At 41.7% G+C, this 23,462-nt stretch overlaps 1 protein-coding gene across 3 annotated transcripts in view; it reads right to left on the bottom strand.

Moving 5' to 3' along the window:
• The window catches only part of LOC122633109 (protein dachsous), a 275,156-nt gene that overhangs the window by 30,216 nt on the left and 221,478 nt on the right, over positions 1 to 23,462 (bottom strand). For 2 of the 3 annotated variants that reach the window (XM_043820651.1, XM_043820654.1), the window contains 2 exons: positions 17,032 to 17,212; positions 11,799 to 12,278 (listed from right to left, as the gene is read on the bottom strand). In XM_043820651.1, the coding sequence (XP_043676586.1) occupies positions 11,799 to 12,278; positions 17,032 to 17,212 (661 nt within the window). Of the gene's footprint in view, positions 1 to 11,798; positions 12,279 to 17,031; positions 17,213 to 17,323; positions 18,895 to 23,462 lie in introns of those variants that run through there. The other variant, XM_043820653.1, reaches the window with a different exon arrangement.

Raw genomic sequence — 23,462 nt, forward strand, 5'->3', positions numbered from 1 at the left:
CTTTCACGACTTGGCTAAACAATGTTTCCTTACCCTCTTGCTATTATTCATGGATATTCGTCATGCGGTACAGAAATGAAAGTAATTAAAAACAAAAAAGGCCACATGTCGAAATTTATCCACATATCAAATTACGATTATCACATTACAATAATGACAAATATTAGATGTAAGAATCTTTTCGCTTAATTTCTACAGTCTTGTAATAGTTGATACTCAAAACTCATACGTTCAATATAGAAACTACCCTCAACGATTAGTAACATAATGCCGGAACTTAAGAATATAGTCAGTTTCGATCGGAGTACTCTTTCCTTATTTACTACCATCTTCATCCTCTTCCTCTTTTACAAAGTCTCTCGTTAGCCCTAGCCGTGTCTCTCGCAGCCGACGTCGTGCCAACCTTTTTTATTCAACCCCCTCTTCTCTATCTTTATCTCTCTCTTTCTCTCTCTCTCTCCCTCTCTCTCTCTCTTTCTCTCTTACTTCTTGTCTCCGTCCTCTTCCTTCCCTTTCTCTCCTTCTCAATCGCACAAACGGAATCCATTTCTAGTTCCTTGACTCCCATGTACCTACTTCTCTCTCCCTCTTTCTTTCCCTTCTCGTTCAACGTATAACTCCTTCTCCTTTCAGATACCTTGCTCGCCTCGTTCTCACGTGTACGACGCACTACTCCTCTCTCTTTCTCTCTCTTACTCAACGAGGCTGGTCGAGAAAGACAGGGACGTGGAAGACTCCGCAAGGGTCCTCGCAGTAGTACGTTATTGATTATTTATTTTTGTTCTATAGTCTTCACGTGAGTCCACTAGAGGCCACCCTTCTCGTCGACGATCACCATGGGCGTCGACCTTAAAAATTCTGATTGCACCTTTAGCCAGATCGTTGCAATTTAAAATAGTACGACTCAATCCTATAATTGTATGTAACTTTTTTGTGTATGCCAATTGCTTCTTTGGCTGATCAAGATCAACGTCTAATCAAGATCTAACGTGAAACAGTATCCAGTTAGATAAATGAAGATAAGAAGATCACAAGAAAACCGAAAAGTCCATACGCGAAAAGCTGCTCTCCTCGGATAGGACCGTGAGATCTCTTTCTTTGTTTTTCTATCTCTCGAAATCGATTTTTCTCTTTCCCATAGCAAGTATCGAGCTTGTATCGAGCTCGTCTTCCTTCGGCGCCCATGAGTTCTGTTACTCTTACGTTCGCCGCATCGAGCGTAGATCGGAAAACACGTCGAGTGAGTTTGCAAGGATCGAGAGGAAGAGAGAAAGAGTAGCCTGGTTACTCGGTAGCTACGAGTTCGATCCCGTCGTCGATCTTGGTAAAAAGTTTCTAATTGGTACCGAGTGGTTATATTGAAATCAAGGCGTCGTCCATTCGACCGGTGGTAAACTGGTTGAAATCATTCGAATGATCACGACGAATGATCTATCTTAGCGTTGTTTCTTTTTTCTTTTCTTTTTTTTTCCTTTTCTCTCCAGTTTTTTGCTCTTTCCTTTTGCAAGACCGCAGTTTAGACCTCGAATTAGATCGTTCCTTTTGGCACTAGGAAGAACGAAGAGGATGAAAGAAAGAGTGAGAGGAAGAATGTGGAGGGATCGTAAATCGTAAGAGCGCGTTGTACGTCGTCGTTCAGGCTCGTATTTGTCACGGGCTTTAAGCCGTTCCTTCCATTGGCATTACTCGACGACGAGCGCTTATCCTTTATTGTCGCTTCTCGTGTTTCAGAAGCGCCGATCGGAATAATAAACCGGTCGAAACGTTTATCTTTTAATAAAGCACTTCTCCACTTTTTTCTTCTCCTTATTTCTTTTCTTCCCAATCGTCTCTTTATCTATTCCGGAATGATCAGTCGTGAATCCTCGAAGAAATCGACTTTATCTAAAATGATCCTTTTGACAGAGATGTTCCATTAATCGACCATCTCGGTACGATATCCATCGTCAATTTTAATATCTCAAATATATTTATCGTCTTGCAGAAAATATCACAAGATTTACCTTAAACGTTTCCTGTCCGACAATTAATATCAAGAAAAAAGGTAGAAATAATAAAGAAGAGCGGTGGATTCCGTTGGACGAAATAGTTTCAATAAAATCTGTAAAATATATCGAGAAAAATAATGATGGATCAGTAAGATCCGTATCGAATGCGGTGCTCCCTTTTGCATTCCTTCTTTCTCTACTTTCTGTTTGTCCTGTCTCTCTCTCTCTCTCTCTCTCTTTTTCTCTCTTGATGGTAGTCGAGGACGTCGGAGCTCCTTTTATTTTGCTAATTAACTCGTAACGGGCCATCCCATGGACCGAGGTCGACTCGGTGGCCGGTCGTTCTTTCAGGGGCGGCGTCCTCATCACACTGGCTCCCCAACGACGAGAGTCGCGCATTTACGATCGTTCAGGAAAAGGTCGTAATCGCCTACGGTAAATACTTTGTCGCCCGGCCATCTTAACCACCAACACCACGAACATTTTCATCGGCATCATCGTGCTACCCTATCGACGATGAAAAAAGAAGAAGACAAATAAAAAGAAGGGAAAGGAAGAGGAAGAGCCACGGGGGGAGTCCATTTTGCGAAGCCGTAACCCGCCGAATTACGAGCCGTACCGCTCTAAATATGGGGATCGGCCTCTTTCTCTCGCTACCTCCGTTCCTTTTCTCCCACTTTTTTTCTTATCCTCTTCCTTTCTTTTTCTTCAGTTTAACACACGCGTGCTCGGCGGCCAGCGCGATCGATTATTCCCGCGTGGAGGACTCGTGGAATGTCCCAAGTCGGGTTTTCGGTCCTACGACGACGACGAAAGGAACCCTCGAACGTTTGCATAAATCCGTGGATTTTTAATTGGACCGGTAGGCACGGTTATAGCGCTGATCGAGATAGGCACGATCACGTGAAAACGATACCCACTCTCTTTTTCTTTCTTTCCTTGCTTTCCTCTATTCCTTTCTCTCTCTTTTCTCTCTTTCTTTCCGTCTCTTTCTCAGTCACTCTCTCTCAGAGTTTACACAGTGGTGGACGAGAGAAAAATTTGCTTTCTCGTTCGTTAATTAACGTACGATGCAGGAGCTAATTGCATGTACAAGTATCTTTCGATATTGGTTTTTCTCCGTTCAACGTCGAATTGCGTAAGATCGTGATTAGTAATTAGGTATAATACAATCAACGATTATTCTCGCCAATAAAATTGGTGTGCGCCTATTGATCTCGTAGAAATGAATGATAGTAATTCGTAGTTAGCAACTAAAATCAATGTAGTTATTAAACCGGCCGATAGCTGGGGAAATTGTTTTATATGGGAGGGAGTTAGTCTGATCTTGTCTCGTAAAGCCTCCTAGCGTCTATGTGCCACGACACGTCAATATATATTCCTTAAACGAATCGACGTAGGATTGAAATGTGAGGAGAGGGTCGCGAGTCGACTCGGAGAAAGCCGGATAGGCTCGAGAAGGAGAAGAAGACTCCAGAGAGAAGGGGAAAGAAAGAGAGATAGAAGAGGAACGAGACCCCCGTCAACGACAACGTTCCTTTACCCGCGATATCGCTTCTTCATCGCATTCATCGCGTCGCTCGACTCAACCGCGATCGCGGGCTAATCATCATTATTTAATTACGAGATTGTTTTTCCCTACGTGACGAAGAGTGTCGCGTCGTCATTCGAAGGGAACGTGCTTTGAAAAACCCACCAGTGTTTTCTGTATTCGAGTAAATTTGAAAAATTGCTTCGTGTCTCGTACATATATATTTAAACGTATATATGTACTTACATACATACACGTGTAGGAATGTATTTAACTCTCTTTTCAGAAATAAAAAGAGAAATGAAAAGGTGGGGTAAGAAAGTACGGGGGAATCCAGTTGTAACCACGGTCAAAAGCGTTCCATATAACGCGATCACAAACACGAACGAAATCGTCTTAAAACGATGTAGGATCGGTGCAAGCGTGCATCGGAGTGCACAATAGTGCAAGAAACGTACGCTCGCATTGGAGATCGGTAAACAAACGAATAGAGCTTCGTACATGCGTAAGACGTCCTGGAGTAGGACGCGGCTAAATGGTCGGCTGTGTTCGCTCGAGAAAAAGGAGAAGAAGGAGTAGAAGAAGGAGGACGAAGAAGAAGAAGAAAAAGAGAGAGAGAGAGAGAGAACGGAAGAGAGTCTCTAGCAAGACGCTGCACCGCAAGAAAGACAAGACAATGGACGGCGACAATAAGGCTGCCGGGCATCCAGCGACGCGAAAATAAATTAAAATGATGCTCGACATTAGCTAGCGCGAGGCTACCACCGACGACCTACTACTATCCCTTCGCGGGAAGGACTTCTTTGCTACACGCTCAAAACTCTGCGTACATGGCTCGGCGACGTTGTCTTACCAACTTGGGGTCTCCTAGATTCACAAGCCTATTCGATGTATGTTCGTAACAACGGGATGAATAATACTCATATCCCCTAGCATTGTTACTAATTTATAAAAATTGCAGACATATCTTTAAAACTTATCGACTGAAATTAAATTCGTTCAATTCGAAGACTCATCGAAGTTTCTTGAAAGGTTCACCTCAATTACAAGAAAAAGCAAAGCGCGTGAAAACGTTCAACGATCTCGACGAGTTACCTTCCTTTTTCCCCCGCAAGGAAACAATCTCATCTAGTATTACCCTGTGGTAATTCTCCCTCGTCGAAATTCCAAAGTGAGGCACGAGCGTAGAGAGAGTTGGGATCGAAGCGGTGTAAGATATCCGATAGGAAGATAGAAAGAGAAGGGGAGAGAGAAATGCATCAGTGTGTGCTACAAGAAAGACGTACGTATACCTATATATGCGCACCGTTAGTAAGATAGATAGAAAGAGAAAGGAAGAGAGAGAGAGAAAGAGAAAGAAATAGAGAGTAAGAGGGACGGAGAACGTCTGTGCTAGCGGCGATGGTAAACGGCGATAACGAGGCGCGAGATAAGGGTCGAAGAGGTGCATCATATACGAACGAGGGAGGGAGGAAGGGAGAGAGAGAGAGAGCCGGTCTATCGTTGGCCTTTTACAACATCTAGGATCGCGGCATATGCACCGTATCTTCGGCGTATCTATACACATATACAAACACATACTATTATACGCTCTCACATGCACGGGGATTCACGTCGTAAAAGTAGCCGTGATTTCTGCACGCCCGAGCGTACTTTTTTCGTCGTAGCCACTGTAGTAGTACAAGGCGAGTCTTCCAATAACCAGCGATCGTGCTATAGGCGTACGTGTATACGTAAGTGTGTATGTGCGAGGGAGAGAAACGCTTCGTATACGGTTCAGACGAGATACCGAGGCGTACCGAGGTGCGCGCGCTCCGGTATATCTTACGAGCATCTAAGGATTCCACCGATTCACCGATGTACTGTAGGTTTGTGATTTTTCCTTCCCCAAGAGCCCGATCGCACGTTGTTTCCTTTTCCAAATCGATCGGCGCTTCCTCTTTAACTTTTCCCCCCTTTTTTTTTATCTTTTTTAGAAGTCTTTCGAACTATCTCGTTTGATCTATTTCCAAAATTTTTTAAAAGCAAACATTTCCTATACGTAAGTATTGCACCGGGAACGAATTCAATGTGCTATAAAATCTGATAATGATGTGATAAAGTATACGGGAAAAGATTTGAGATGAGTTTTCGAAGCAAAAAGACCAACCGCAAGGTCCAGCGTCGCGGTACTTTGCCGAGATGCCACGAGGTCGTCCCTCTCCGAGCGGAGAGAGAACGATTTGCATCGGGCAATAAACAGCCGCTGTCGAAAATGATATAAACGGGTGCTGAGGCCCGCCGAGCGAAACCAACTGAGATTATCATACGTGCTCCGAGCTTCTTTTACTCTCCCTTCGTCCTCTCCCTTCTCGTCCACGTCTACCCTTTTCTCTTGGCGATGCTAATACGCGAGGAAAAGGAACAACGAAAGATAGTTTCTTGATCCTAATTGAACTTGTATCGATCCATAAAATACGTAAAAAAGTAAATAAAAACTTAAGATATCTGAGTATGCGCATATAAAAAAATTTTTTCAATGTAAAATATACTATCCTTTTTAATGTAATAGGAAACTTAATAGACATGAGTTCGAAAGAATTACGAGACGTGCCGATCGTTACTGATATCCTCGATTATGCAATTTCTCTCTAATTAATAGAGTACATTTACCTATACATTACATATAGAAATTCCAGAAAGTAGTCGAAATACGCATGGTTAACAATCGAAAAGAAAGATCGTTATTACAGATCGAATCTCGCTCGATTTGTAACCTTTCTATATCGAAACGGTCCAATTTACTTTTCGAACGTGATGGTAATTGAATCGGTTTGATTCTATTTAAATTCTTTCCACTTCAAATTTTATGTACCGAAAAAGGATAGACATATACACGCGAAAGAGAGAAAGAAGGAAGGGGTGGACAAAATTCCGAGAACGAAGTTACGCAAATCAGACCGCGAGCATTCGTTGTTGCACGGGGAAAAGAGAGAGAGAGAAAGAGAGAGAGAGAGAGAGAGAGAGAGAGAGAGAGAAGGAGAGAAAGAAAAAGAGAAGAGACTCGTCGCTATCTCGAAGCGCGGATCTTTCAGCACGGAACTCTTCGAGAGGTCCCTCGCTCGAGATGCCGAGAGTCGAGGATATTCAGCGAGGAGTTTCGTGGACTCAACAGAGAGACGACGGTCGCACGAAATTTGCAAGTCCGGTGAAAGCACGACGCTAATGTAAGGTGGACAGGAGGATTACGATGGACGAGAACTTTGAAAGAAAATTGCATTCATATAATACGATCTCTTACGATAAGAATGTTTTGCTCATAGCAATTTTAGCAAAGAGAACAATCCTACTTATCGACATCTGTCAAACTTCCATATGTATAATTCACCTCATCTAAAGGAGCACTTCACGTAAAAGAAATTTGAGAATGGATTTTAATCGGCAATGAAAAACGTAGTTTGATCTTTATAGTGATCGTTAAACGAACGAAAGGATCTGTCGCGTATAAATAATTTCGAGAGAGGACTCGATCGTCTGTCTTTTTTTATCAGTACAAAAGAAATTCGATAAAAAGGATCTCGTTCCATCTTGCTCTTTCTCGTGGAAGACAGTACGATGATGAAATTTAAGTACGCCAGGTTAGACGAGGAAAGGGGATCGAGCTTTTACGAGATGTGATAAATAAATTAAATGCCTCTTGTCATTGGAATTAAAATTATCTCGGAATATAAAACGGTGCTAATACAATCAGCATTGGTCCAGGGGAAGGATGCTGGGTCCTGATCGTGTCGAAATAATTATCTCCGCCTAGCATTCTCCGCAACCCTTTTTCCTCCTTCTCGTGTCGGCATGGTCAACCAATTAGAGGAGCGGAATCGCTTTCTGGTAGGCGTATTTGTCGTTAACGTTATTGTTAGCGATCGCGATCGATATGCGATGGGCTCACCCTACGAGATTTCGATTATATTACGACGTTTTCGCTATCGTGGAATTTACGAAGACACGAGAGAAAAAGATAATAACCGCGACCGACGTTATAGGAACCAGTATTCGAGTCGAGAAATTTCGATATCGCGCGCATGATCGTGAAAAAAGAGAGAGAGAGAGAGAGAGACTTGCTCGTATTTGATTTTTTATAATAGTACCGATGGATATTGCGAATCGTAAGAATTTTTCTTTAACTTGAAACGAACCGGTTTTTTTTTTTACGACGATCGATGTGAAATGTTCTCACTTTCACATTGTTTACAAAAATAAACGAGATTAAAGTCGAAATTTCTCTCACGAAAGGAATCGTCAAGTTTCACATCGGCAATCCCTCGTATCTCATTCCACGTCGAGAAAGAGTAAGAGGAGGAGAAGAGGGATCCGGTGAGGCTGAGGGACCTCAAAGGCGAACGGAGCGGCGATATTTAAAGCGTATGCAAAGAGTGCAGCTCCATAGCAGCTAGCAGCTCTCTCATGGTGGAAAGAGAGGGGCAAAAAGTCTTGGACAATGGCGGCTTGCGTTCGGCTGCCCGGAATCCGACTCGCGACGATTTATGCGACCTCGACAACGACGACGACGACGACGACGACGACGACGAGGAAGACGACGGTCCTGCACCTCCTTCTCATCTTATTCCTCTTCTCCGTCTACCCTTCTCAACGGCACACGAGGCGCATTCTCTCGGGACGAAGAATCTCAGCCTCCGAAAAGTACGAAATACTGCCAGTTCGGATGGAATCTCTTGCCCTCGACGCTTGCCACCATTTTAACCAGTATTTTCGATTAGCTCGGGGAACTTTGAACACGAGCGGCTAAGACGAACGTAAGAGAGAATATTCTGCGAGGACTACTTTTATATACTTCTTTTTTTGTTTCCTCTTATTTCGAAAAAATGTGCGAAGTTTAAAATACGATGAAAATGGAATGAATTCGAGACCGACTCTCTTACGAGACTTACAGTCGTTACGGGAAAGTTCGTCGAAGCGAGAATACGAGTGGAGCGATCGTTATGCGATTACGCTATACCCTTAACGAAGACGCTTGTTACCGTCGTTATCGTTCCTTCCGATGTACTCCGAAACGATTCGAAGAAAGGAGCCTCTCGCTGCTTCGATTCGCACATCCGAGAGAAGAGACAAACTATCGTCGTGTACGTCCATATCGATCTTGTTTCGTGTCACTGGTGTCACGGCATTCGATCATGCTTCCTTCTACTCGAGAACGTCAGAATTTCTTTATCGTGCAAATCCTCTCTAGAATGACGCAGATTTTTCTGTGATATTTTTCGAATAAATGCAGGTATATTTTCTCCCAGAAAATAATCGGTAAAAAAACTTCGTATCTTCTCGCGATTTTCGTGCGAACATCTTTTTGTGCCCGCTTAGAATTTCTGAGGAGTTTAGGAGCGGCCGCTCGTTTCGAGGATAAGATAAGACTGGTCTCTCATCTGCAACCGATCGCGGACCGATCATTTTCCCTCTTCTTTCGAGGTGCTATAAACTCGGCCGTAAAATGAAAGCCGTTCCTCATTTTGTCGCGAGGTTTTATGGAAGGATACAGTATCCGGCATGTCCACCGTTCGAACGACGCACCCAATAAGGACTTCGTCTACTTCCAAGTGTTTTTAAGTATCGACCTCGAGGGGACAAATACCGCCATCGGTTTTTCTCCATTTCTAGAATACCCTTTATTTTATTTTCTTCGTAAGTTGGTAGTCGAGAAATCGAGTTGTTCCCGATAATTAAAAGATGATTTAAATTATTCGATACGAAGCTTCAAAACTTTAACTTTAAGAATGATCGCCGAACAATATTCCTTTGTCTCTATCATGTAGACTTTTCCATCCTGCTCTTTCTCTTTCCTTTCATTTGGAGAACGAGTTCGTGTTCATCGGAACAGGTGTCGTAAAATGGGTGGGGAAAAGATTGGTGAGCATCGATGCGAAGCGGTACGTCTGGGTATAGTGCCTTGTGCGCGAGCGCACAAACGTTCGCCGGCTCCCTTCAACTTTAATCTGATAATCTGATTGGCTGCTGTGTGTCAAATATTGCGAACTCGCACGCCGGGCCGCATCTTCTCGCGCGAACAGGTTCTTGTACGGACGCGTGGCCCTCTTCTCCTTCTCTCTCTCTCTTTCTCTCCCTCTCTTTCTCTCTGTGTGTCTCATCATCGACTAAAATCGACGATTCGATCCAGAAGATATCAGCAACACTGGATAAATGGAACGATCTTACTTAAATGGCAAGAGTTGAAGCGTTTCGGTAAAGGAAATGTAAATGTAACTTACTTTAGGTAGACGAGTTCGTTTCAATATGCATGAATCGCATTTTTCGAATAAACGTGCAAAAATTTCGTCATTAACGATAGTAATGATCGTAACGTTTGCGTAAAATTCTTAAATAAAAGCAATTAAAAGAGAGCACATTACCATAAAACTCGTTTTGAAAAACACGTTTCGTTTTCAAATTGTTTTATTTCCAATAAAAAAATATAACGAAATATGTAACGAAGAAGAAAAATAAAGAGATGAAGAGAGAGAGAGAGAGAGAGAGAGAGAGAAAGAGAGAGTAAGAGAGAGAGAGAAAGGAAGGTCTTTCTTTCTCTCTCTCCTCTCTCGCAAAAGTATCCGCATTGATATGCAAGAGGTCTGCATATGCGGGCCATGGCGGTCGAACAATACGACCACCACCGGTAAGGCACCACCGTGTAAACTATCCACCATTGTCGGGACTATAATGTACCGTGGAGCCGTGCTCGATGCACGCCGAGACACTTTACACGGTGCACCGGGTATATGGCGCGGTGAGCGCAGGTCGTGACGCGCCGTATCTTGCATCGGATGTACCACCAGTGTGGAAACACGGATACGTACCTCTCATCCTCCCTCCTTTTACCTTTTACCTTTTCCTTTACGTACCTCACTCCCTCTACCCCCTTTCCCTTTCCTCTCCTTCCCACCACCTCCCACTCCACCCGCTTTACGAATCCTATGTGATGTATCAGCACGGACCAACTCATCCACTCTACTTATTCCTTATCTCTTTTGTTATCTCATATCTTTCTCCTTGCTTATGAAATGATTTTCTAGGAAAAATTTATTTTTATCTTTTCTCGGGCCTAAAGTATTTCTATCGATCCAAAACTCGGGTCAAGGCTGTTTGTTCGGTAAAAGTTAAGTATGAACTGAAATCAACCTGTTCGAATTTGAAAATCAAGTAAAAAGATCGTTCGAGTCAGGCAATCCATCAGGTTCTCGAAGTTAGTTGGTCGGAGTAAAGAGAAAAAAGGAAAAAAGAAAAAAAAAAGAAAGAAAGAAAGAGATGCAGACCGACGTAGGTAGGACGACAATGCAAGCTTAAATTACTCGAATGGAAGTCAAAATGGGGTCGTTACCAATAAGGAAAACTGCGAATCCTGTGGGCACGAAGCAAATACGAAGACCCGTGACGAGCACGGCGCGTTATCCTTACGACGCGTTCCACGTTGCTATCACGTTGAATAGATATTCTCGTATGATTTACATGCCGTTTGCTCATACCAACCTCTTTCGTCTCCCCTCGTTTCCTCGTTCTACAGTGAGGGAACGAAGCAGAGGAAGAAGAGGAGAATATTCTCGAGCACAAGCTCGTTTTCCTACGATAGTGTATCGTGCTTTGCACGTGCTTGTAGGTATACCGAATCGCCACGTAGGCGTTCTCGCGTCCTCCTCCTCCTCTTTCTCCTCCTCCTCCTTCTCCTCTTCCTCTTCATCGTCCTCGTCGCAGTCCTCTTCGTATCCACTCTCGTGACGCGACTATGCTAACGCGGTAGCGCCGCGCGTGGAATACGTTTTCGTGGTATTTGCGAGACCTAGCTCGAGGAGAAGATACTAACGCGCTTCTAAAACTTTTTAGATTATTTCTTTTATGAACGGAAAGTACTCTTGGATCTTTCCGATGACCCTCCGAGCTACGGCGATTACGAGGAAACTACTTGAGACGATGATCGCTCGAGTTACGTGCATAGCGCTGCATATTCTTTTTTCTTCTCTTTCTTTTACTCTTCAGATTTTATCTTAAATAACGGAGTCTTAATCTTGAACGTTCACGTGATTTCTTTGAAAACGTAATCAAAAGAGAAAAGAACAAGTTTAATCTTCTATAATATCACATAATTTTAAAGAGGTATTTGTTAAGTATGATGTCATTTTTTCGACAGACAATTAATCGCTGATAAAAGCTTAGAGAAATATTCTAATTACATTATAAATTTCAGATTTGTTGGAAACTAAGAAAAATTTATAGGAGGTTAAAGGGTATAGCATACAACGTACCTGATAGAGATGACGTAGATACGGTGTCCTTGATTCCTCCAACGACAGTACTTTGCGGTTGGTTCTCTTTAACCGAGAGAACGTAACGTGGTCTCTCGCAAGTCGCTATCCTGTGTCCTGGCAGGGACATCGTTATCCTAACTTCCGCATCGACGGTACTTTTCAAGCCAGCTGCATCGGTTGCTGTGATATTGAGTTGGTGCAAAGCCGATCTCGACAGAAGGCTTGGCCTTGAAACGTGAAGTTCACCTGTGTTTCGATCTATCCGAAATATTCCAGCTTCGTTGCCGCTGGTTATTCTATAAGCAACTTGTCCGAATAATCCTGCATCGAGATCGCTGGCTACTACCCTTAAAATCGGCCCTTGAAACGGAGCATCGCTTCTCAAAGTCACGTTGTATTTCTGAGGTGCAAATATTGGACTGTTGTCGTTCACATCGGTTATTTGTACGCGGACGATAGCTATTGTACTAAGACCACCTGAAACCCAAGAGAAAAGTACTTTGTTAATGGATAAAATTAATATATCCATGTTTCATTTAGAAGGACTTAGGAATAGTTGGAATGGTTCGATGTACTTTGATACTCGCGAAACTGGCCCTTTTAATTTCACGCAGCCAAACGCCGAGATGAGTCCATTTTCGTCGGTTTGTACAAAGAAGAATACGAAGACATCGACGGTTGATTTATGCCGCCGATGGTCAAACGGGGTGCTCAACTCGGGAATATTTAAAAACTCTGAATCATTCAATGTTTTAAAACGCTCAAAAATTGTAAACCTTCGTGATCGTATACGTAATACATAATCGCATACACAAACGATGTCAATAGCAAATGTAACTTAACTCAAACTACAGAATGAAGAAATTTTATAAAGGATAAAATGGTTTCATGTTAGAGTTCTTAGCAACCTCTGAGCTTGTTGTACGCCCGCATTCGTTCGAACGTTTTACAAGGTAAGAAAATTTCATGCTCGGTACGAATGCGCCGAATTGTGCACGCACAAAGTTAAGAAGAGGAGAGGGAAGAAATACGAGTACGACAATGTCGAGAATAGCGGCGGTGGGAGTTAAGTCCCGAAGATTTATGATGCCGGTGTCAATAAAGTCACCTCCAATGTCGTTGTGTCCGTGCTCGATGTACTCGCCTTGGAACTTGATACACCCCTGAGTCCTTCGAAAACACCTAACCATTCCCTTTTGCCGCCCTTTGATCCTACGTTCGTTGGGATTTGTAAAAAGATCTCTCGATCTTTTCAATTAATTGCATGAACGTACTATTACAAAATTCTAATCGAACCTCGAAGTTTCATATTCTACGTTAAATCGCATTAAACGTCAATTCACGTTGTTCGTTCGAACTTATACTTTTTATTCTAAGAATTCGGTGAGAGGGTCTCTCACTTCGTTATTCGAGAGAATGCAACGACGTTGGTCTTCTTCCGAGCAAAAGCCAGCTCGTTTTTTTTTTGACAGTAAAGGGTCCCCCACCCTGGTGAAGACACTGTGGTGGTCGAATGTACGAGGGGCGGAAGGGGGAAGACTTGCCCGTTGACGCATGACTCCAATGACACTAGTACCTATAAATCTTCTCGCAGCTCGGAGCTCCTTCGAGCTCTCGAGTCCATACATTACTATGAGTTACGGGTGTAAACCGTTTAAACATCGGATTACCCGATTTACATACTGTCTTTTGATATTAACACTTACCCCTCTCTCTATTTCTCTTTCTCACTCTGATTCTCTCTCTCTCTCTCTTTTTCACACATACACATACACATGCAACACTCTTCTTCTATAATCGAGAGATTCCACATTACGGTCAAAGCAATCGACCTATGATTATACGCTCGTGATAAGGATTATTTATCACTTTATATATTATGCGACTGAGGTAATCCTCTTAATTGGATTAAGGAGACATTCTTAAGTTATCGTTTTCGATTAATCAAAACTGGTGGATCATTATCATCTTATGTTGTACAATTGGAAACATGATTTTCATTATCATTGGGCGTCTTTCATTAAGATAAGATATTCTTTTTTAAGTCTCTCTTCAATGGATTTTTTCCAACTGTCGAAGAAGAGGTACTACTTATATGCAAATGTGATAGAGAAAGTAAGAGAAGGAAAAAAGTGGCCGGCTGATTGGACTCGAAAAAAGGACGACGGTAGGCAGGATTCTAGTGATTTATGACGACTTTGCTCGAAGTAAATCTCGTAGTTTCGTTCTCTACGCCGACATTATTTGGCTCGATAAGAGGATTTCGATGTGAAGTGAAATAAACAGTAATCGCAACGGACGAATATATGATTAAATAAAAAGAAAAAGAAACAAAACGTTTTCAAATAAAAAAAATCAGTGATCCGCATGAAATTCCCCCGAGAATGTATTCGCATAGCTTTTTTATCGAAAATATAGGATAAACGTTTTAAAAATATATTATTAATGAAATTATTATTAATGAATTAGTGCTTAATTCGTATAACTTATAATTCTGATATAAGTTCATTTTTTTTATTTTGCTATCCTTTCTTTTCTATTTTCTAACTCCAAACAAAGTAACATACTCCTCGAGGTGATCTTATAAGCGCGTGTACGATACTCCGATGGTGCGGATCTCAGCGCGTGATTCAAAGCGAGCTCGCTCGTAGGTAATAATTATCGATCACCACCGCGTATCCAACCGTTATCCTTCGCCATTAACGCGAGATACAAGACGAGACTCGACTTCGACTTATCGTCGGCCTTTCCGCTCGATGATCGTCGAAGAAGCAATAGGTTAACTTTCCTAGTTCTCGTAATCTCGAGACCAACGATCTACGAAACTTTTTTCGACTGTTCGTATCGTATCCTTTGTGTAACTTCGAAATATATACTATACCTCCTTTGTTTAGAATCTTTATATCAGTAACATTAATTACCAGCCTTACATCTCGTTTAGATATACGCACTTTCGATTTCTCCTTATTGTACTATCTGTTACCTTAATAAATAAAGTGTATATTTTACATATTGGTATTAGTTCGAAAGGAAGCTTTAAAAAATTATTTACGACATATTATTAAAGTAGTCTACGTTCGAAGTTTATACAGTCTTTAATTCCGAAGATATTCCTATGCAAATTAATATAAGATAAAGACGGGTGCAATAATATCCTGACCTATATAATTTCATTGGATATCCATTGATAGTAATATATATGAAATTCTGAAATTTACATTCAAATGAATCAAGTGTTGTTCTGAAAAACTCCGAAATTATACGATTATAACCGCAAAAAATGTTTTCTCGTACAACTTTCGATAGAGATGGAATGTTTCATAACTGTTTAAAAAAATTTTTAGAGATGAATAATGTCTTAAATATCTATATATAAAAAAAAAGAAATAAACAATTTAGAAAATTACTCGATAAAACATTAGAGTCGTAATGCTTTCATATTTCTAAGATGGAAAATTTCTTTAATCTTTTCGCAAAAGCCACATATATATATTATTATAGATAATTCTACTATCAATGAAAATTCCATTGGCGGAGAGGAATTGATGTGCATCAGTGTCTTACACCTTCCTGTATGCAGGTAAGAGCAAACAGGAGCATGAGCGATCGAAGAGAGAGAAGGGCAAGTAAGAAGAGTACACAACATGCGACGGAAACGAGTAGTGGTGTGGTGATAGAATAGTAGTAGTAGTAGTAGTAGTAGTAGTAGTGATGGTGGTGGTGGTGATGGTAATAGTAGTAGTAAGTAGTAAGTAAGGAGTAGTAGTAGTGAGTAGTAGTAGTAGTGCTGGTAAATATACGTTGCTTCGTCAGTGGGTGATATAAATCACGCGAGAAGAAGCACAGCCTCCGCACCGGTCCATTCCTCTCTCTCTCTTTCTTTCTCCCTCTCTCTCTCTCTCTCTCTCTCTCTCTCTCCTTCTTTCTCTTTCCCGCGAAGAACGTTCCTACGCGCGACGAAGAACGCCGTCATATCCGGGCTCTTTTCTATTGTGTATCTCGTGTTCACCGCCACAGCCTTCGATCTCTGTGTGTGACACTACTAGTGCTCGCGCGCGTGCACACGTCGGACAATCGTATCGATAACGAGCGACAATTACGGTACGAGCTACGAGTACATACATACGTGCCTATTTGCAAAACGGCGCGAAGTTGCGACAATGGGATACGTGCAGCTTCTTTCCGATTCTCCGTTTGTTCGTGTCCTCCTCTTTCTTTCTGTCCTTTCTTCTTCTTAGAACTAAACGCATACATTCACGCGTACACAACGATACGTATAACGTCGATCGTTACGAATAGTTACGTAAAATCGCTACTACTATGAATTGATAATAAATAATAAATCTATAGTCATATAAAAATTCGTAAATGATGCGATTCAAAATATTCTATTAAAATTTTTCCCGACGTTAATATTTGTTCTTATTGAAACATTGTACCATTAAAAAGTATTGTATCAATATTTGGAATTTTGTAAAACGAGAAACACTTGCGATCTAAAACTTGGAAGACTAAAAGCAAAGTTTGTCGTTCGTAGTTCGTAGCGCCAGGACATCTTGCGATCAATGGATCGACGGCAAGCTAAGCCGTACGTTTCCCCATAAGAAGAAGAAGAAGGTAGTCGTATTCCATTGAAAATGTGTACAGAATTCAGCGGCGACATAAATCATAAAGCCTATTACAGGGCTACTAGATGTTGGCGCGGCGATAGCCACCTCTCACGCCTCGCTCCTTTTGCTCTTGCGTATTCTCCTCCACCTCCTCCTCCTCTTCTTCTTCTTCTTCTTCTTCTCCTTCTTCTTCTTCGTTGCGTGTATTCTCAATATCCTTTTTCTCTGTCTCTCTCCCTCTCTTTCTCTTTGGTATCGGTGCGGCTCACCTGCCCGATCGCGTGTTCTCCGTGTGAGAGCACGCGGAGGAATAAAAGCTACATACGAGCATCAGGAAGAAAGCATTGTTCGCCCGCAGCGTTCAACGGCCAGGTCGCGTTCGCCTATTTTGGTTAGACACTCGGCAAACTTGCTCGCTTTGGAGCGTTAAAAGCGTTCGATAAATCGCTTAACAAATTGACAAGGCTTAACTGGGGTATGTCGCTCGTAAATTATCATGATCGGATTTAAACTTTCTCGGATATAGAGATACGTCGATACTCATTTATGTGACGTTCTTGAAATTTTTAATATCGTAATGTAATAGTAAGTATGAAATTTCTTCTGCTTGGGAAACTTACCTCTATCGGTGGCGATGACAGGAATCTCAAGGTAGGGAGCAGTTTCTCTGTCGAGCGGTGCTCTCACGCAAATGTCTCCGGTATCGCTACGTGCTTGAAGCAACTCGCTTTCCAATCTTCCGGCTGCCAGAGTATAATTCACCATCGCGTTTACTCCGCAATCCGGGTCGGTAGCTTGTACCTGAAATCAAAGAAAATAAATTGAATTAGCTGGTGTAATAAATATCAAAGTATTCGCGATTGAAGTCTATCATTTAAAATAAATGTAAATTAATAGCGTTGTAAATGTTACCAATCTTCCTCTGATTTTTCTTTTCCTTGGTATACGTCGTACAACAACGGAAGGGGATGAGACAAAAGAAAGTAGTATGAGAGATGACGAAGAGAGCCGTGTCATCGGGAACCACCTTTCGAAGGTGGAGTCGTTCGAGTCGAAGTACTTCGTTTAATTTCTCTTAACGTTCCTGAAACGGGATACCTACGGGGCCCTTGCAGAGAGGTGGTCCATTCGTAATCTGGACCCGGTGACTAATTTGCGAGTGGCTCCTTTCGGCCTTCCTATCCCAAAAAAAAGTATCTACAGCGAGACGTTACTGGACGGACGTGGAGGCGGTGATGGACGCCTCCGTTGCGTTTACCACTGCTCGTTTATTTATGCGAGGATGCGTCGCCGATTCGAAGAAATCCGATGGAAGAGATCCTTCCGATTTCACGAAAATCCATGCTTCTTTCTTTCCCAATTATACGATTTAAATATCGTTCCTTTGTACACAACTATTCCTAGCTTTATTCGATTATCCATATCGATCGTACGTTTTAAAAAAGCATAAAGATGCGATCTAAAAATATGAAAGGTGAATTATCCACTAGCCGAGAGATTAGAATCGATCCGAAGTGTGATTAAAAGGAAAAAGGACGATGTACGAGCCCGTAAATTTATCCACCTGAGACGTAATTTGTACGACGGTGGTAGTCCTCTCGTGTGCCGACGTAGAAGAAATCGAGCCTCCCAGAGAAAAAGGGAGGGAGAGGTAGCATAAAAGATAGAAGAGAGAAACAAGTTGCTGAACGGTAATGAACCCCTTAACCCGAGCGAGTCGCCTTAATGACAGTTTAAAGTTTCTTCTCGCGTTCGAGATATCGCGAGTACGATCTTACTGCGATATTCTTGAGTACTCGGGATACGCCCTGAGTTGATACGAGAGCATCGAATTGCTTTCTTTCGATCTGATGGGGATCGCGCGTCGATGATCGATTACTTCGTTACGAGCTTTCCAAAGAGAAGATACGAGTTTCGCGACGTGAGGTCTCCTTCTCCTACGATACCTGGATAGATATTTCCTTCTATCGGTAAGAAGGCAAGCAAAAAAAAGAAATATGTAAACGTTCGAAGGAAATCAAACGAGTAAACATCTCGACCGATGAACTTTCCTTTTTAAAGAAATATTCTTGGTACGTTTAGAGAACGTAGATACGAGATACGATAAAATGTTGCAGAGGATCGAAGAATGTTATTTACCGGGGAAGAGGGGTAGTTACTAATGAATGCGATTGTGAGGATAACCTGTTTCGCGAAGGACGTCCTACTCCTTCGGCGTCTACGCCTCGACTGACGCCACTCTTACTGATCTTTGTGTTGTGCTACTCCTTGTGGAATGACAACACGTTAGTATTGTGTTTATTAAAACAACTCAAGGCGTAAGTTATCGTAAGGCAATCTATTTCCAGTGAAAACTAAGCGATGCAATCGTCGATATAATGAACATTGAATTGTTCGATTCGATTATACTATGTTAGTATGAAATTGATTAGATGGAAAAAAGAGAAAGATACGATATAAAATGATTTAAGCGTTATTATCAACGATGGATATAACATTATATCTTGAGGAGCGTAATGAGTCGCATAGGTTTCGAAATGAACACTTGGGAAATAAGGCTTGCACATGGCACTAAAGAACTTTCCGGCTAAGGGAACATAGGTGCGTGAGAATCGTCGAGAGGGTGCGCGCGGAAAGAATGCGATTGCGATCTCGAGACGTAATTAAGGAGACCGTTCGTCGTCGAGAAAATTCTCGCGTCTCTTCTCTCTTGTGGGTGGGGCGATCTAATGGTAGCCCTTTGGATAGACGAAGACAAAAGTATATAAATCCAACGATTACTTTGTGAAAAAGGAACGATTGCTGGCCGAGATTCTCTTCTATCTTACCATGGGAAATTATTGATTCTTCTCTTCGAGAAACGATTGGGATTCTAACGAGATACGAAAGTCTGAAGAGGCTCGTCGAAGAGTGGGTCGAGGACAAAATGTTTAGAGAGCAAAGACGGCCGGAGTCGAAGAGAGTTTCTTCCGAATACGTATAACGATCGCTGAGGGTTCTTAATTGGCTGAAATCCTTTATTTTCCTCTGTATTTGAAGTAGATCGGTCGTACCTGACAGATATTCCCTTGATCGAAAGTTATATCTCGTACCAAATAAAATCGTAAAAAGAAGCTCCCAATTAAAGAATAACGTTTGCCAAATATAGTACATACAATATATATGTGTACTAAATCGGGGATAATATAATAACGAGGAAAGGTAATTATAACGTACAATTGTGATAAAAGTACTAATTTCCGACTATTAGACAGATCGATCGATCTTCTTGGACAGACAACACATTTCTCGATTCGATCCAAAGTTCCAGCTTACACATAATAAAATTAAAGACCCCTTTCCTTTTCATAAATATGCATAAGTCCCAGACCCTGCGCATACAGACGCGTATACACGGGAGTATCGTGTACGGCAAGGAGTAAGGTACTGAAAGGAAAGAATCGAGCGAATATCGCGGGAGGCGGTCGGTAGGCGCTAGTCGGAGGCAAAAGGTACGAAGGAACGAAAAAGAGAAGGCAAAGAGAAGGCGAGAGGAAGAGAGACGGAAGATAATAAAGCAGGAGTCCGCGAGGAATGATTTAGTGGTAGCCGCTCGAATAACTTTCCCGCCAACACTGTTGCCACCTTGAAGAAGGCACTGCCTTCTTCTTCTTCTTCTTCTTCTTCTTCTTCTTCTTCTTCTACTTCTTCTTCTTCGTTGCTTCGGTCCCAGCCTCCGATACACGCCGGTGCTCGAGAAAGGAAGCTCCGGGGAGAAGGTAGAGGAGGAAAGGCGGTGCCAGAAGAAGAGAAATTTGTTGGTTCGTGCACGAGACCTCCTCCCAAAGGAGAAGGAGAGTCTCTCTCTTTTTCTCTTTCTCGGTCGAAGAAAAAGAGAAAAAGAAGATCTTAGACGAAGAGTAAGGACCGTAGTGGCGAAGAAGAAGAAGAAGGAAGAGGAAGAGAAAAAGAAAGAGATTTCGGTCTCCTCTCTCCACCCAAACAATCATGCTAATGAATTACTGCCGAGCAGTATCGGTGCTGATCTGGCCAGCTAATTCGAAGCCGCTTCCAGGGGCTCCACCACACGAGACCACGCTGCGTTCTTTCCTCTTGAAAATCTTTTCTCTCTCTCTCTCTCTCTCTCTCTTTCTTTCTCTGCTCGTTAGTTTTATCTTTCTATTCGGATGGTCCATTTATGTCTTTGTCTATTTTCTTCTAATACCATCCGTTACTTCGAAGGCTCGAGGGTAAGAAGAAAAATGTACGTTTGTTGATTGTATTATAAATTGATTCTTATAAATTGTAATAATCATTAATAAAAGATTTCATTTATAATTCTCTTAATTTCATTTAATTTCAAATCATTTTATCCTTCTCGATCGCTGAACTTAGGGATCTCTCGATTCTTGTCTTTCCTTTAGCAGTTTGCCTCATCTTTTCACCACCGGATCTGCGAGATGCACACACATACGTACAAGTTCGATTCTGAATGTATGTACGTATATCGCATACCTTTACGCATGATCACAAGGGGTATATTAAATCGCGAGCAATCTTACCTGCTATATCCCGGTGAACATGGACCACGTGACGCATTGTTCCAATGGTTTTGTTTTCGGCCGACCTTGCGAGGAATATCGATTTCAATCGGCGTGTACGCGGAATACAATCCGCGGCGTGGATCTCTCTCCTTCTACTTCTCCCTTTTTCCCTTTCTCCTTTTCTCTTAAAGGCCAACTCACAACGATTTCATTCGACTTGAATTCGGGATCTGTGAGAAGACATTTTCTTTTTTTATTCTCTCTTTCTTTCCCTTCCTTTTCTTCTTCTTCTACTACTACTACTACTACTTCTTCTTCTTCTTCTTCTTCTTCTTTTTCTTTTTCGTTTTCTTCTTCTTCTTCTCCTTCTTCTTCTTCTTTTTGGTTAAACCCTTGGCATTCTTACGAGATATACTTCGAGGAATATTTCTTCTGCTTAAAAATCAACATACTCGCAAGGCACGACGATTACTTTTATCGTACGACAATTTGTAAGTGTTGGAAAGCGACCTGAGTTAACTCGCTATGCGCTATTACACAGCGAGTTACATTACAATCAAAAATCAAACAATTACCGACGATGTTTCTTTGATTATCTTTATCAATTATAGTAGAAAAAATTGAAAAGTGTTTTAGAAGAAATTTTATCTTGGCCCTGTCTTAATTCGTAAAACTATCGGATTTTTCATTATCGAAAATAAGAAGATCATTGAAAAAAGGAAGAAAAGAGGAAGGTGGCGAGGACGATATCTTGGTAGAAAGGGAGGACACAAGAAGGGGAGTCTCGCGCGTCGTCCTTTAAGCCAGAGAGGCGCGAGCATGCTGAGAACCTTCCAAGGCATCGTATTTTATAACCGGTGTAGACAGCCACCGCACGTACGGCCGATTCTCTCCTTGGTTCTGCCTCTGCGCTACAACACGAGGACCCTTCTTCGTGGTCCTGACCAAACGCTACACTCTCTTCGACAAGAGAACGATCCTCGACCACCCTAATCGATCTCGAATACCTCGCCAATTTTAGTTACTCTTATTTCTTTACTTTTCTCACACTTTAGAAACGATTAAACTCGTACTATCTAAGTACCATTCTTGCTATGATATCACAATTATAATTAACTTAAAACCTTATCATTTTATATCATTTAATAAGTAAACTAAAAAAGATCTCCTCAACAATTTTTATGGTCTCTTTAATGAACATTTCACCTTATCTTAACATTCGCAGCGATCTTATCAAAAGCAAAGGTACCCTTTGCCAAGCAACAGTAAGGAGAATCCTTAAATCTCTTTTAAGTGCCTCGGATGAAACTGGATTGCGTATTATTTTTGGAAAAGCATATAAGGCTCGCGTGTATGAAGCAATTACTGGCGAACTACGATACGCTAGAACGGGCTTTGGAAACGTTAAGAAGGTTCTATTAAGAAACTATAATCGGTCATTCGATGTAATTGCTTAACCGGTTTTCATCGATCGTCTATACGGTAACCCTCATAAAGAATTAAAATGTAACTCGTTCTGTATCTCTATCCAAGAAAAAGTTTGTTTCCATCTCTCCACCAATTTCATCTCGAATCGAATCGTACGATTATAAGAAGATGGAATTATCTTATCCGAAATAGGAAGTCTATCGAAACGCTTCCGCGTATTTTCAGAAGACATTATTCCTAAAGTCTTCACGAGCATCAAAGTCATTATTTTCTATCGTCTTCGTAGGGAATTAACAATAAGTTTAACATCTTTCTTCCTTCTCTCTCTTTCTCAAAGACGAAGTCTAAGTAGTTGCCGTTTATACTTCTCGTTGACTTTATATTAATGCGAGCGATTCAACGAGTTAATGGCCACCGCCTTTCAGTATTTCTATCTTGCAGCGAAAAAGAAATATTTCTCAATATTGTATGAAATTCTTGAAAGCACGAGAACCTATCGAAGGACCTTGCATTCCCTAAGGTCAACCATGCCGAGAGAGCCGCCATTTTATCGTATCTGCTACGCCGCTATCTATACTCGTACGAGAATGCTTGAATATACCGATATTTCATAAAGTTCATCACTTGCCATTTTTCCTCCAAGTAAGACAGCTTTTCTGATAAACGTTTAATATTCCTGATCATTTTTCAACTTTTATCAAAACTCATTTCTCCTGTTTAACGTTACAATATTATCAATAGTTTTATATACTTCTCCATTTCTTGTAACTTCATGCATTTCTTATTAGTTTTTTCTTTTTCTGATTGGACTTAAGCTATGAAGGAAAGAACATAAAGCATTTCTACGTATATCAATCTTCCGATTATTGCACGCTCGCAATGCACCCTGCAACTCGAAGTATCCAGGGGTTTTTCTCTTCTTTGGAGAAGGAGTAGGACCCAACCCCCCGTCGTCGTTGTCGTCGGCGACTTTCCGTTCGTCTCTCGTTGTGCGTGCGACCACGCGGGCCGCAGCTTTTTGTTCGAGTCGAACTCCTCGACAGATAGAGCTGTTCGCTCCGACTAAGCCGGCAAGCTATCCTCGGTATTCCCGGCTCGCC

This window comes from Vespula pensylvanica, chromosome 11 (genome assembly GCF_014466175.1).
Source record: "Vespula pensylvanica isolate Volc-1 chromosome 11, ASM1446617v1, whole genome shotgun sequence".
Lineage (NCBI taxonomy): Eukaryota > Metazoa > Arthropoda > Insecta > Hymenoptera > Vespidae > Vespula > Vespula pensylvanica.